Genomic DNA, 16,174 nt, shown 5'->3' on the forward strand with positions numbered 1-16,174 from the left:
CTATTTAGTAATCCTTAATAGAGCTCTTGTCAAACTACTTATTCAGTCTCTTGTAATATTGTTTAAATTCACACCCTCCTGTCCACTGCAGGAAGAAGTACCTCCCCTTTTTTTTTCTGAACCTGGCTGCTACTGGTGTCATTTGATAAATTCTAACTCTTACGCTGGAAGAGGCAGTGAGCAGTCAGTCCCTTTATATCTCTCTTTACCACAATCCTTTCATAGGTGGTTCCTTTTCTAGCCTAAACTTTTAAAGCCTACTCAACTTCTCTTCACACAGAAGTTGTTCTGTACTTGTCGTTATTCTTGTTGCTTTTCCCAACCCTGCTTCTGTTCTAAGATATCTTTTTTTTTTTAAATCTAAACAATGTATGAAAAATTAGGTGAATCATAACTCTGTATGCTTGTATAAAGATGGTCTCTGTTTTCTCCTCTATTTCTTTTTAATACTTCTTAACTTCTGATTTGCTTTTTTAAAGCACTGTTGAGTATTGAACTGAGACAATTCCATGAAAATGTAAGAATTTGCTCCAAGAATTTGCTTATCATAGAATGGTTTGGGTTGGAAGGGACTTTAAAAGGTCATCTAGTCCAACCCTCTTGCAATGAGCAGGGACATCTGCAACTACATCAGGTTGCTCAGAGCCCCATCCGACCTGACCTTGAATGTTTCCAGGGATGGGGCATCTACTGCCTCTCTGGGAAACCTGTTCCAGTGTTTCTCTGGGAAAACTGTTCACCACAATGATTGTAAAAAATTGCTTCCTTATATCTATCTAAATCTACCGTCTTGTAGTTTAAAACCATTAGTCCCTGTCCTATTGCAACAGGCCCTACTAAAAAGTCTGTCCCCATCTTTCTTATAAGCCCCCTTTAAGTATTGAAAGGCCACAATAAGGTCTCCCTGGAGCTTTCTCTTCTCCAGGCTGAACAACCCCAACTCTCTCAGCCTTTCCTCATAGGAGAGGTGTTCCATCCCTCTGATCATTTTTGTGGCCCTCCTCTGGACCTGCTCCAATAGGTCCATGTCTTTCCTGTGCTGAGGGCTCCAGAGCTGGACGCAGGACTCCAGGTGGGGTCTCACCAGAGCGGAGTAGAGGGGCAGAATCACCTCCCTCGACCTGCTGGCCACACTTGTTTTGATGCAGCCCACGGTACAGTGGGCTGCGACCACATGTTGCCAGCTCATGTCCAGCTTTTCATCCACCAGTACCCCCAAGTCCTTCTCTGCAGGGCTGCTCTCAATCCCTTCATCCCCCAGCCAGTATTGATACTGGGGGTTGCCCCAACCCAGGTGCAGAACCTTGCACTTGGCCTTGTTGAACCTTCTGAGGTTCACATGGGCCCACTTCTTGAGCTTGTCCAGGTCCCTCTGGATGGCATCCCATCCCTCAGGTCTGTCAACCACACCACTCAGCTTGGTGTCAGCTGCAAATTTCCTGAGGGTGCCCTTGTTCCCACTGTCTATGGTGTTGATGAAGACATTAAACAGTACTGGTCCCAGTACAGACCCCTGAGGGACACATCGTGATCAATGATGGTCAGCAGAGAGCTTCTTGTTATGTATATGGGCCTCCTTTTCCTCATGTGCATACCTTTTATCTACTTCAAATTTCATCTATCATTTTATCATCATTCAGGTCCTTCTGCAATTTTTCAATCTGCTCTTGGCTTTACTATCCTGAGTAATTAAGGATTATCAAAAAACTAAGTGACATGGCTGTTTGCCTGCTTTGTTACTGAGCTCACTGAACAGCTCAAGCCCCAACACAGACTACTGTGGATATGCACTAGTCATCTTCCTCCATTGCAAGAAGTGATTGTTTGCTTCTAACTTTAGTTTCCTGTCTTTTAACCATATATTTATTCACGCATGGACTTTCCCATCACCCCAGGACTACTTAGTTTCCTTAAAAACCTTTGGTTAGAGATTCTGTGTAAGTCCAAATATATCATCCACAGCCACGTGCCCCTTCAAAACACTCCCAGAGGTTGCTAAGGCAGTTCCCTTTATAGCCATGTCACAAATCCCACGTAGATCATTTTACCTCTTACTGTGGCTTCTACTTGGTCAGGACTGACATCAGAATTACAGACCTGGATGCATTGAAAAATATTTTCTTTAATACTTATAAATGTGTTCGGTTTTTTTTTTTTTAATTATAATCTTCTATTAAGAAATACTCCCACAGAGAGTTTTCTGGATTAATTTTTTAAATGAAATTAATGTCATTGATTCCAACAAATTTACAGTTTCTTTGATGACTTTGATTACTTATCAATGGCTTAGAGCGCACCTCAAAGCCATGACTTTGGGGACTCCTTTAATATTCCTTGCTTTGTTTCTTTAACATAAATTCTTTTTTAAATTTAGGTCTTTTTATATTTCCAAAAAGACCCTTGGAAAAATCTTCAAGGGTCTCTATTATTAGTTTGTGACAATTAACAGTGGATATGCTAGCCTTAGTATATTGAAATAGATTCCTCTTTTACACTAAACTGTAGCTGTATAACAAATGAAAATTTTGATGTTAAGCTTAATTATCAGTATAGTGCATGTCAAACATGCCTATATAAAGAAAGCTTTCCAAAATATAGGCTATTGGCAATGAAATGCTAGAAATTGCTTGATATATGAGATCAAAAACATCCATCTTAAGTGAGTTTTGTTGTTTTTTTTTCTTTTAACTGTGTACATCAGTGTTTTGTCTGGATAGCTCAAGATATGGTTAGAATTTATCCATTGTATGAACCTTTCTAGTTAGAAAGGATTCTGACAGTCAAATGATAGAAAATAATATTAATTGATACTTTTAAGGTGAATGTGAGTATCATATAAATGACTCGTTTGACTAAAATTTCAAGTAGCTAACCAAACAAAATTTTTTATTTAAGAAATGTTTTGTTTAAACAGTATTTTAAATCTCCTCTGGTACTTCAAAGTAGTTATGATTATTTTTCTTCTTTTAGTGAAGCAGCAAGTGAAGAAAGGGATTTGAGTGAGGTAAGTAACCTTTTCTTGCAAATAAGTCTTTGTTTTTTACTTTGTGTGAATTAGATTTTCTTAGGGGCACAAATGCTACTTTAGAGGTTTTTGAAAACTAGCTCAAGTCAGATTTCCACCAAAAGGCTGGAGGGCCCTCCAGAACTCTAAGGTTTGGCCATTGTGAACATTCACAGCAGGGTAGAGTTACTACTGCGTACTAACTACTGCATTTTATAAAAACTGCTTACCAGATATTTGGGTCAGTAGATTAGGTATATGGGGGGTTATGTACCACAGAGTGACAAACCATTAATAAAAGCCCTGAAATTGCTTCTAAAAAAAAAAGTTAAAATTAAGTTTGTCATGAATAATGATATAACTCCAATGTCTCAGGGGAAATCTGTGTATGAGTGATAGTCCTGTTGGAAAGATTTCTTCAAGGAAACAAAACTTCAGTGAATATTTATCACTTAAATTGTATTGATCAAAACTGTCACCTCTGAAAGACAGGAAATCTGAATAACCGAGCAGTAACATTCAACCAAACATGAAAGCTATTTTAATTACAGGGAGATTGTTATACATGGTGCAGAGTAAGGTTGCTAGCTGAAGTATGTCTTGGCCTCCAGCCATAGGTCACGGGGGTACCCCTTTGAGTGCAGTTGAGACAAGGATGCAATATTTGACTAGGAATGTAATCTCCCATTCCCCAGAATGAATCCTGAAAAGTACTATTTTCCATATCTATCCACCATGCACAGGTACTGCACTGCTAGTTGATGTGGAAGTGAAGGAAAGACGCAATCTGTCCCGTGCTTGTGCCTAAAATAAGAAAACAGTCTGCTTCCACCCTGTTTTGTGTTGTTTTTTCCACAAAGCATAGCATGAGTTCAGATTCTTGAACTCTTCTCCGTTGTAATTCCTGCTGTGCAGGAGCATTTAAGTGTTAGAAGGGTTCTGAGAATGGTATTTAATTAATAATTCTTCAGATGTTCAAATAGCCCAGTGAACTGGATTTGGGGAATATAGAGCAGGGACATGTTAGGCATATTTACTTAAATTTTTATTTTTCAGGGTAATTAATCTGAATGCTGTTATAATAATGTCATGAAGTAGGAAATAGGAAGGTTTTTTTTTTTCCTGGAGGTGCTCTCCTAAGATTTCATTTCATTGAAAGATCTTAGGTAGAATCTAGCATTTCAGGCAGTTACCTGAGCCTTGTAAAGTGGTACTAGTATTTCATCATCTCTCTTGGATTTATTTCAGTTAACACATCACAGGACCACTTTCAGATTTACATGGCTGCAACATGTTCGTAGTTTTATAGCCATCCTATGAGCAAATAATTCTTCCAGATCTCCCTACCTCTGCCAAATAACAAGTCCCTAGTGCATAAGAGAAACTCTTGTTATTATTCCCTAAGCACCTGATCTTGCTGTTCGTGCTATTAAATATCATCCTATTTGTCTTACTGCAGTCCTCAAGGTCATACATTTCATGCTTTGAGAGTCAGATCCTGTGTACTAACAGTACCTCATTGCTATTTGTTAAACCTCTTCTTGTGCCTAAGTCATTAATGAAGAGTGTTCAGAAGTCTGAAATTTTTTTTCCCACCAGTGACATTCCTCTGTTTCCCCTTTCTGCACAACTTGTTTTCCTCTCCCTATTTGTCAGTTAGTTACTGAACAGTAAGTTTCGTGTAGTACTATGGATAGATAAAGCTTGGTATCTGCCCCCCAATTCAATAATCTTCTCAAATGGCTAAATCATATTACATACAGTAGCCATTAGTCATTCTGACACAAAATCTCTCATTACATTTTTATTTCCAGAGCAAAGAGAAGAATAGGGCAACTCCACCCAGCTAACAACAGCAGCAAAAACTAGTACAGCTTCCAGGCAGGCAGTTCTGCGTTTCGCTGTCACTAGGGGAACACCATCATCGAACTGAACAGCCGCTTCCCTTCTGAGTTGTCATGTAGCCCACTCTGGGTGGAAATGTGTTAAATCTATTAATTGGTAATGAGACTTCAGAAACATGAGAGTCTAAAAGGTACGAGATCAGATGGAGTTAATGATACAGAAGAGGAACTAAAGGAGGAGACTGGGCAGGAGAAAAGAGTAGAGTTGCAGGAGGGAAGGGGTTGAGGAGGAAGGTTATATCCTACTTTGTGAGTGTTCTTCTAGAAGAAAACTGTTGAAATCCTGTGTATAATGAGGGGAATGGAAGGTTTGGGAAGTAGGCGATTCAGCTGAGTTGGACAAGTTGAACCATTTTGTCTCTCTCATTTTAAAATACCATCCATGGAACCTCCCTCCTGTTACTCAGATTTCTGTAATTTTTAGTTAGCTTACTACTTAGCAATTGCAGTTGGTCTAGAGTTGTCCGTTTTTATTCTGGAAATTCTCCTATCCAACTCGTTGCGTTTCAGTGAAATGCTCTTACCTAAGCCCTAGCCCAGTCTCCACCAAGAGTCTGTCTTTATCCTTGGCTGTTAACCACCTTGAACACAGTCCTGTTACGTTCCTTTCTGGATTCTGCCCTCTGCTTTTGAGGTCTGTTGTCATCCCATCTCCCTGATAATTTATCAAGTAAGAAAATCCTTCAGAAAGTTTCATTATCTCCTCTGTCAAACAATAACTTTCTGGGAAATTAAGTGAAATGCCAATCCTGTTCCACTCTTCTCTTTCCCCTATTTAAAAAGAACAGACAAAACCCCCACAACAACCTTTCAGTTATTTCATTGACAAAATATTCAGCTATTTTACTGTGCTGAATATTCACAAATTTCGTTTTTTATTCCTGACTGGTCTTCTCTTGTCTAGATCTAAAATCTAAGCATGATAGTCTGAAGATTCCTAAACAGTGACTCAAATACAACATCTGAAATCTAGCTCTTGATTTTTCTCTTCTATTCCCAAAATTGTGCCTCTCGTTGCTTTTATTTTTCTCCCCTCTCCCCCTCCATGTTTATGGACATGGTCTTCATGCTACTTTTCCTTCTACCTGTTCATCACACCCAGGACATGTACATTGTCTTTAGAGTGTTCCTCTGCAAGCACTGGCATCCTGGCAGTCTCATAATACCACATTGCTATGAGGTCTTCTGCAGACCTGTAAGGGTGTACAGCCTAGAATAGACTGTTTTAGTTTTTTAAGCCATACAAAAAAAGATGTAATTTGTGTATGAAAAAATATTTCATTATCATATTTCTAATTTTTTTCTCCCTCTGAAGCAAATAAGGAGATACTTGTTTGAAAAGCTTGCTTTGAAATGAAGTATTTTTCTTTTTTTTTTTGTAAGGGATTATCTTTGTAAGAAAAACTTTCCATATTCAACATTCTGTAGTAAAAAAGAAAAAAGCTAAAGGAAAAGTTTTATCACTTTAAATCAATAAAGGAGGAAGAAGAACATGACGAAGATGCTGATAGTGTAGAAGGTGAAGCTGCTAGCAATGAGAGATTTCAAATAAAAGAACGCATTGCCAAGAAGTTGAAAATTGATACAAGTGAAAATGCTAAACAGCAACTTCAAGATGAAGAAACTAAGACAGAAAAGAAAACAACTAGTCGCAGGTAAGTATTGTGCTTTTTTTTTTTTTTCTCTTCCTCCTTCAGCTTTTCTACAGTTAGATTTTCTGCTCAATTCCAGTTTTGCAGTTACTACATTGATAGGTTAGTATTACATTAAAATTATTCCCCCTGCCCATCTCCAACTGTGGAAGATGAAATTGCCTATTGCTTTCTCATTTCTTAGTTTCATTTGGCAGTTTGAGCCAAACAGTTAAGTTATATTTTGTTACACTGAGCACTTCTTGATACCTTGTATGGGAGTTTTATTTTTCCCTGTGAGTTATGAATGAAGAGTATTTATATGTATTTATCATGCTTTACTTTGTCTTTCTACACAGTTGTGAGATTGAGTTTTGTAGCTTCTTTTTCTGTGATAACACATGGTGGTCATTCACCACTGAGACTTAACGAAGTAAAGGCTTCCTAGTCATCCATTAAAGTCTGCTTTAACACAGTAGTCATTCTTACAGTGTACCAGTTTTTCAGCACTGCGATTGATACATCAGTTTTTAAATACCGTCTAGGGCTGTTCTTAGAGGATTGGAATATGTCTGTGTTTTGTAGTGTAATACTTTATTCAAATTATTAAACCAGCTCTAGACAAATTGTTATGTTTCTGTAGCAGTATTCAGCTCTTTACAGACATAAAAGCATGGGTTCCAGTCACATAATGTGGCTGTGCCAGCCTTCGTGAACATCTGTACTGATTAGCACTCGATTTTCAGTGAGTTAATTTGTTTTCTTGGAACCTTGTGTCTTGGCAGTCTTTCTTTCAGAGCTGGTTTGGGAATTTCTGCCTAATAATATTTATATTGCATAAAAACATTCGTCATGTGTGCAAGTGATGTGTATCGGACCTGATGGCAAGCTTACTAGGAGTTATTGTCCAGTATTTCAATAAACATGGGCTCCAGAAGTTACTGAACAGTTAAGTCTTTGCAGTTATAAAGTTCAATGTGTAAATTTACTTATTCATTGAAACTTAATGGGGTGTAGGGGGAGGAGGCATCAAAAAGGTAATTTAGATTTTGTACTCTAACTCTGCATATTTGTCATAAATAAATACCTGATGAAATTATTCAGGCTTTGCCTATGCTAAACTCTGCGCATATAGTGGCTGTCTTAGATTCTCTCACACAACAGTTTCCTCTGAACTGAACCATTCCTCTTCCTTTCTTTTTTTTTTTTTCCCCTTTTCTTTCTTTTTTTTTCTTTTCCTGTATACCCCCACTGCAGATATGATTTTATATGTAATGGCCAAGGCATATTGCCAACATGGAAGAATCCAGGACAGTCTGTTTGTGACAAAAGAATACCTGGTAGTCAATATAAACGCTTCACAAGTTCCATAGCAATTACTGTCCCTATTAATAACTGGGAAATAAAGGCTTTGGCTTTGGGTCAAGACACATGAAGATAAATTTATTGTAATAATAATACACTTTGAGATAAAATACATATTGAAACTTTGGTTGCAAAACAGAAGGAATAACTGAAACAAAATCAGCTGTTGTTTTACAGTCATCAGAAATTCACAAATCTGACTTGCACCCCTTGCAGATTATTCTGGTTTTATATGACTATATATACCTGTAAAAAATAAAAACAACTATATCTTATTGAAGAAGGGGCTGTTATCATTTATGGTGGGCAATCAATCATTATCTTAATTGTAAAACAAAACTAATTGTTAAGAGAAAAGGGAAATCACACCCTGACATTTGCAACTTGATGGATATCAATCTGATTATTTTTACTAAAAGAATTTGATACAGTTTTAAAAGCAAGATTAGTAAGGTTTAAGCAGTCCACATGAGGTATTATTTTTAATTCTGTGTGGCCTATATGTTTAGAAGCAGGCCATGCTTTTAGAGTGTTAGGAACACTTGTGTTATTTTGGATAATCTTTTAATATTGGTATATTAAAATATATCAACTGTAAGTGTTGCTGTTTGTCTACCTTCTTTGGAGCAGTGAAAAGCCCAGTGAGACCATTGCCAAGAAAATAATTTTTATTAACCACTTTAATAAGTTTGAATAGCTCCAGAAAATAAAATATTCATGGGATTTAAGCAGGAAATTCAGTGTTCTTTTCTACGTCTTCTCCAGTATTGATTTGAATCTGGGAAGCACACCAGGTACGGTACAGAAGTGTTTGTAATTTGAACAAATCTGATTAGGTTCCAGTCAGTTCTTTTTCAGGCCTAGATGATGTTACTTCCAAAGTTCCTCATAATTTTGTGTTTGCTGAAGAGAAGACCCAGTATACTTAATAGCTGGACATAAATAAGCAAGAGCATTTGACATAAAACATAAAAGGATAATTTAAATGGGCATTAGTTTTTCCTGTCATATCATTTTACTTGGAGGCAAGGCAACTAACTTTCATGCTTTGGCAAACTTTATGTAGTCAAAAAGATTTGTGTGGTCAGATCTGTAAACTAATGTAATCCTTTTGGAACCATAAATAAGTCTGATCTCTTTGTAGAACCTTGTAGTGTTATGTACACCAGCATAAAACTCTATTTCATGAGCATTGGCTTTCTGTTTTTCATTCTTCTTTTCTCTCTGTAAGAGCACCTAAATCACAGTACATGACATTTAATGCCATGTTTTCATGGCTGTGCTAGATATAACTAGATATTGTTTCAGAAGACATATACAAGACGTCTTCTAAGAACTTATCCCCTGTTTTTCCTTTCTGCCATCTTTGAAGTTGTGCTGTGTGGCTGCTTTGGAAGTTGGTGGCTGTACTATCTCTGCTGTAGACAGCTGGTCCTCAGGAAGTATAATGAGATCAAGGAGGATAACGGGTTACTTGGATCCCAAAATGTGGTTACTAGTCCTACGGTTGAGATCAATGCATAATCCCAATGGTAAATTACATGAATATTTATCTTGTGTCGATTAAAAAGGTTACATGTCAGTATGTGGGACAAGAGTACATGAGGTAGTTTTCTGCCTCAAATCTTGCAGAAATGTTGTGCTGAAGCAGTTTCCTGACTGCAGAAAGAAGTAATTCTTGGTTATCAGTACTCTGCTTTCGGTGATTGATTAATCTTTCACCCTAATAATGTTTGTGATATTACCCGTAATATTCCCCAATACAGAATAAGTATAAGCTGCTTGGAGTTGATGAACTGTTCTTGATCATGGAGATAGGACAAATACAGATCAGGGTTAAATAGCTGTATCGAATAGTGGAGGTGAGGATTAGGAAATATAAAAGTTCTCCAAGAAAAGCTTTTTCTGAAAAAGTTCCTTCAAGTACATGGCAGCCAAATAGCATCTTCAGAATAGCAAAAGACATCAGACTCTCTGTGTACTTACTGCCTACCTATCTGTCCAACAACCTGTCCACCAGTCTGTTTAACTGTCTGTTGGGGTTTTACAGGGATGGCTGCTAGAAACAAATTTGCCTAAGGTTTAATAGCAAGTTTGTAGCATGAAGAAACACAAAGCTAGAGCATACCCTTAGGAATGAGATACTCTATGCCCAAGCTTGCATGATGTTTTTTCGCATTTTCAGAGATATTTGTGTAGGCATTCCGTAAACTGCTGCCTCTGCATGTGGGCGGTCAATGTGCTGTGTTTGTACTTATTCAGCTCTTTCATGGCAGTAGCAGTAGTAGTATAGGAAAACGGGTTATCTTTATTGGATGCATTTTTAGCAGTTGGGAGCCACAGCCTTGGGAGACACTGCTTAGTACCATGAGTAACATCAATTTCTAGACTTACTGTTTTCCAAATAATTGTCTGGCATCCTCTGGCATGAAGATAAAATATTGTTTGTCATAAATAAGGTGTTATTAACTTTGAGGTCTGATAAGATAAAGTAAGATTAACATTATCAAGTTTCATTGTCTGGAATAGTGACTTTTTTTGTAAGTGTACTGGAGATGATTGATAATATTCTCATGGGACTTCACCACCCACTGTAGTCCAAGTGTGTGTTGATCAGACAGGCAGAGATGTGGGAGGTGCAAATATCAAACAAAAAATTGGATCCACCATACATAGCTTGAAGAGTAATGTCTACTAACGTATCAAAAGGCCAAGAAACAGCTGGTATCTCTCAGAATTGTTCATGTTGTCAGATATTTAAGTGTGCTAATAGAATAATTGAACTTCTAAAAATATTTTTTCAGAGTACTGTCTTTTAACATGCATGACTTTTTCTACAAATCTGTATTCATTTATATCAGTCCTGTTTCTTTTAATACAAATCCATTTGTGAAGTCAGAAGTTTGCACATCTGTTTCAGAGAAACAATATGGAAACAACAGACACCTTCTCAAATTCGTGGTGCTGAGATCCAATACCACTTCTCAATGCAATCATACTTGGAGTGCTTAAATGGTGAAGTTAATTTTAGTCATTTCAGTATGCATTTGAACCTTTTGTGTATGTTTTAAAAAATAATGTGAGACACTTTCTAATTTTGTATTAGATAGGAAACCTCGGGAAACAGAATTTCTCACTCATTCTGGCAAGTTGTTAGAGAAATTCCGCTGTTTTTTATTAGAAAGTTTAAACCTAAACTTCAAAGTATAGAACAGCTGTTTACATGAAGGAATGTATACAGATAGAAGAAGTGTTTGCCATCATTGCAATAGTAATGAAATTTATCAGCATTACATCGAGTTTGTAAAATGGCAGTGGCTTGAGATGATCATCTGAAGGCTTCAGAGTAAACAGTCCTCTTCTAGTTTGGTAACTAAAAATATTGTTTTTGCATTTGTTTTCATCCTGTAGGTGGAGCTCGGGTGCTACACATTTCTGGTTATCAGCTTTTAAAAATTTACACTGCTTCTTGTTTGCAAGACATGCAGTGTGCAAGTAGAGTACAGTTGACTGTACAGTTTTTCACTGTACAGTCAACAATTTCAGTTGCATCCTTATAATGGATGTGCTGTTAAGTCCTTATAATGGATGTGCTATTAAATAGCAATATGAAATAGGTGTCTAGAATAGCTAAACTACTGAGGAAGAAAAGCTGACTTTTCTTTTTAAGTAGCTAGCATCACTTGAATTTAACTCTGTGTGTGTATTTCCTGTTGTATATTTTTCTCCTAATAATCCTATGAATTGCAGTTGAACTAAGCAATCACATTTCTTTTGGCTTATAAGCAGTCACTGACTATCATAAGGAGATGAATAGTAATAGTAGTAGTTACTGTTAACTACTATTGTAATTAAAAGTAGCTATATTGCCACTCCTTTGCATTCCTAATTTTTCTTATATGCATCTTTCTTGTCATGGGTAAAATAAATCATCTCATGAAGCTTTAGACATTTACTGTGTGTATATATAAGAAATTACTAGCTTCATCCTCAAAGCAGAAGTCTGTAACACTTTTTAACGTGTAATTCCTCTGACTTCTTTTTCTCCGTTTGTTAAAAGACAAGATGAAATAACTAGTTTACTTACGGATATCTGCACTTGGTCAAATGACTTGCATCCCCACTGTCATTTTGTCATCTGGGCAGAATAGTAATGAAAATAGTTAATAATGCTAGACAGACATGCTTAAGTTCATGGTAAGTCCATTTCAGACCACGCAGTAAAAATTGCATGTGGTTAAGACACCATAAGTTTTTCTTAAAATCTGAATAAACATTGACACACTGAGCATGCAAGATTGCTTTTCTAAAGTGCTCTCATAGTACTGTGGTGTAGAACAGCCAAAGGTAATTTTATGTGTGATCTCATGGAAGTCTTTTAAAAGACCTTTAAATCAGAACTCCTTTTTCTAAATCTGCAATTGTTATAAATGAAGAATTGGATATTTTTTGTTCATAAATTAATAATATATGGTAGAATACTTTGTTCTAAATGCATTTACTGTGCACTTGTTACTTTGTGCTTATAATGCAGGCATTATAATGAAAAGAAATAAAAATAATTTTGGAGACTCACCTAATTTTACAGTGGAAGAATTCTTGTCATTCTTGTAATTGCTGAAAATCTGTAACTTTTGTTATTTATAACAGTTACATTTCTGTGCATCTACGGAATGCATTCAAGGGGGCTGAGACTGATGTCATACAAGTCTGCTGTCTATAATCTTCATTGCAAGGTGGCTGATGTCATTGCAAAACTGCTGTCTGTAATCTTTGAAACACCGTGGAAGTCCTCGGACTGGAGGATGTTGCAGATGTTGCACCCATTTTCAAAAAAGGCAATCATCATAGGGATGATTCAGGTAGCCTCGCTTTGGTCCTTGGGGCAAATCATAGAATCATAGAATCATTAAGGTTGGAAAAGACCTCTAAGATCATCTAGTCCAACCGTCAACCCAACACCTCCATGCCTACCAAACCATGTCCCGAAGTGCTACGTCTACATGTTTCTTGAACTCCTCCAGGAATGGTGACTCCACCACCTCTTTGGGCAGCCTGTTCCAATGCTTGACCATACTTTCAGTAAAGAAATTTTTCCTAATATCCAATCTAAACCTCCCCTGGCACAATTTGAGGCCATTTCCTCTTGTCCTATTGCTACTTACTTGGGAGAAGAGGTGGACACCCACCTCACTACAACCTCCTTTCAGGTAGTTGTAGAGAGCAATAAGGTCTCCCCTGAGCCGCCTTTTCTCCAGACTAAACAACCCCAGTCCCCTCAGCCGCTCCTCATAAGACTTGTTCTCCAGACCCTTCACCAGCTTCGTTGCCCTTCATGGGGTAGGTCCTCTTGGAAGCTATTTCTGGGCATCTGAAGGAGAAAAAGGTGATTAGAAATAGTCAGCATGGATTTAGCAAAGGCAAGATGAGAGGAGAGCAGTGGATATCATCTGGTTTGAGCATGAGGCTAGAGTAGATGAGTTTCTGAGGTTCTTTCCGACCTGAACGCTTCTGTGATCTGGTGAGTTTTTCAGATCCCCTCCCCCCCCTTAGACTGCTGAGGTCTGGAATAACAACTCCAGCAGCTCTTTAGTTGTTTGGTTTTGTTTTTTTTTTAAAGTGTTCTTAAGTCACATATATGTATTTAGGTATTTTATTTATGCTTCTACTTATTTAAACTTAATCCAGTATCTCATCTTGTGTTCAGGAAGCTACTTGTATACTTTTTTGTGAATGTTGTTTGTCTGTAAGTAGTGGCAATATGATGTGAATACCATATACTTAGAGCTACTTACTCACGTTGGAATGTGAAGTTTTTCTACTTCTGTATAGACCTGTGATATTCTTTCTTCACAATAATTACTATTTCCAATTTATTAACTATATTTCTAATCCTACTAGCATTTTCTTAAACCAGGTATAACTGTTACTATCAGGTCTTGTCCAACAGTACAGTTTGTCTCCTTGCTTTTCAGTTTAGCACCAGGAAATATGAATTGTACATTAATAAGACTGGCTTTTGAGTTCTTGAGTACAAACTCCCTTTGCACTGACTTTGTACTTCACTATACCTAAATAACTGCTGCTGTTTTCATGTAGCAAATTCAGGTATTCTGTTAATAGTGTTTTAAGCCAAAGGAGACCATTAGATAAACTGTATATCTCATGCCATAATTTACTGCCACTTACCCCTGTATGAGCTCGCTGTGTGGCTACAGCTGAACAGGAAAGGCATTCAAGCATAATTTGTAGATATCAAGAGAGTGTAGTTTGGTCCATATTTAGTCAGTGAGTGTAATCTATTCTGGTATTTAGATACCTTACCCCTAAGAGTACCTCATCCAGTTTTACATTTCAATTTGTCTGGGTTCAGCTTATAGCCAATTAATTTTTTTGCCATGCCTTTTTTTGAAGTTCACTGCAGTATGCTGTATTTTCTCTTACTTCAGCTACTTAAATTCTAATTGAGTCCTTTCTGGTTTTTTGATAAGCTGTACCCATTGAGTTCTTTCAGTCTTTCACAGTAAGACATTTTTTCCAGTCCTCAAATCGCTTTATGGCTTTTTTTGTTCCTTCTCCAATTTTTCAACATTCTTTAAGGAGCTTTGATCAGTAATCTCTTATTAGCCTTACTAGTGCTGTATACAGAGAGCGACAACTTTTTTTCTTACTTCACCTCCCTGTTTATTCATACAGTGCCTACATCAGCCTTTCTTACTGATATTCCGCTGAGAGTGGTTATGTTGCTAGGGCTTTCCAGGTTATTTTCAGTCATCACTCTCCAAGAACTAGTTTCGCATTTTGTACACTTAGTCTGTTTGTTAATTCCTAGACTTTGGCAATTAGTTGTCTTTGGCTTTTGTTTTATTTAGCAAGCCCAGCTTGCCCAGCAATCCTGATAGGAGAATTTGCTACTGTGGTAGTTTGTGTGATTCACTAGTAGTGGATTTAGTACCGAGTTTCCTGGAGGGAATAGATCTATTTCCAGTCGGTGTTTAATGTCTTATTGGCAACTATTTTAAGCAATAACTTTGTAACCTAATTCTTACTTAATGAAGATGTTCTTTCGACCTGTTTTGTGTTGCTGATTTTTTTTTTTTTTTAAGGACTTTCTTACTTGAAAGTACTGGGAAGCAAGTTTTCCTGATTTCATATAATAAGAGGGGTTATTTGGGTTGACCCTAAAATTAGCCAAGTTAGCAACCAGTCAGGAACTCATATTGAATTCTACTAAGAAACTCTCTGATAGCATTATGTCAGAATCGACATGCTACTCTGAAAGCTTTTTGGTTTTGACTAGTATGCTTTTCCTGTGGGAAAGTTTTATTGGATGATTGTATTGTAGCTTGATTCAAGAAGCACTTTTTTGTGTGTACGTAATCCAGTACCAGATTTTTTTAAAAAAGAGACATTACCAGTAAAATTGATGTAAAATTCATTTAACTGTTGAGATGAGCACATGTAAACTGATTAGTTTTCATTTTTTGATAGGTAATGAAATCAATAGCTTTAGCTGCAGCTCATTATAATACAGAAAAATCTATTGCCCTTTTATCATGACCTCTTAACTTTGGATCCAAAAGTCTTTGCTGAAGTCCATAAAGGTACCAGGTTTTAGAATAATGGAAAACTTCTGTTAGGTGTTAAAAGAATAAAACAAACAAACAAACAAAACCCCCTAAACTGTCAAAGGTAACCAAACAGAGATTAAAATCTATTAGTAGATATACTGTACTACTACAAAAGATTATTGCATGAGATTGCCTTGACATTTGCAGTCTCTCCTGCTCTTGTATTTTTTCATATTATGGTACCTTCAGATCTTTGTTACTATGCTGCCTACAGTTTGAATTTAATTTTCTTAGAACTTTTGAATTCTTACATATTTATAAGTGTTAAGAGTAATGCTTGTGTTTCATCCGGCAGTGGAAGCTTAATTGTAAATATTTGTATTTTATTCCAAATCATTCATTCCGTACTTTAAAAAAAGACATGTTCACTGTGTGATTATTATGCTCCGTTTGTATCAGTATTGTTTTAAAACTAGGAACTATCGATAGTTATAAACCAGCAAATGAGCTTACGTTGTTTCATTTTAACTTCCTCGAAGTGGGCCATTTTGTGCTCCACCCTAAAATAAGTGCCCAAAGCTATTTAATAGATTAAATTGAGAAATTCCAAGTTTATGCAAAAGTACTGAAATAGAACAGTTACCAAGTGAGTGGTGACATGAAATTAGACTTTTTTCTATCGCTTGCTTTGCTAGATAG

At 36.8% G+C, this 16,174-nt stretch overlaps 1 protein-coding gene across 2 annotated transcripts in view; it reads left to right on the top strand.

Annotated features, from left to right (window-relative positions):
* CWC27 (CWC27 spliceosome associated cyclophilin) overlaps positions 1-16,174 on the top strand; it is a 122,899-nt gene that overhangs the window by 9,580 nt on the left and 97,145 nt on the right. For both annotated transcript variants that reach the window (XM_075526881.1, XM_075526882.1), the window contains exons 9-10: positions 2,971-3,004; positions 6,388-6,563. In XM_075526881.1, coding sequence (XP_075382996.1) covers positions 2,971-3,004; positions 6,388-6,563 — 210 coding nt within the window. The remainder of the gene's footprint in view (positions 1-2,970; positions 3,005-6,387; positions 6,564-16,174) is intronic.

Source organism: Mycteria americana, chromosome Z, assembly GCF_035582795.1.
Source record: "Mycteria americana isolate JAX WOST 10 ecotype Jacksonville Zoo and Gardens chromosome Z, USCA_MyAme_1.0, whole genome shotgun sequence".
Taxonomy (NCBI): Eukaryota; Metazoa; Chordata; class Aves; order Ciconiiformes; family Ciconiidae; genus Mycteria; species Mycteria americana.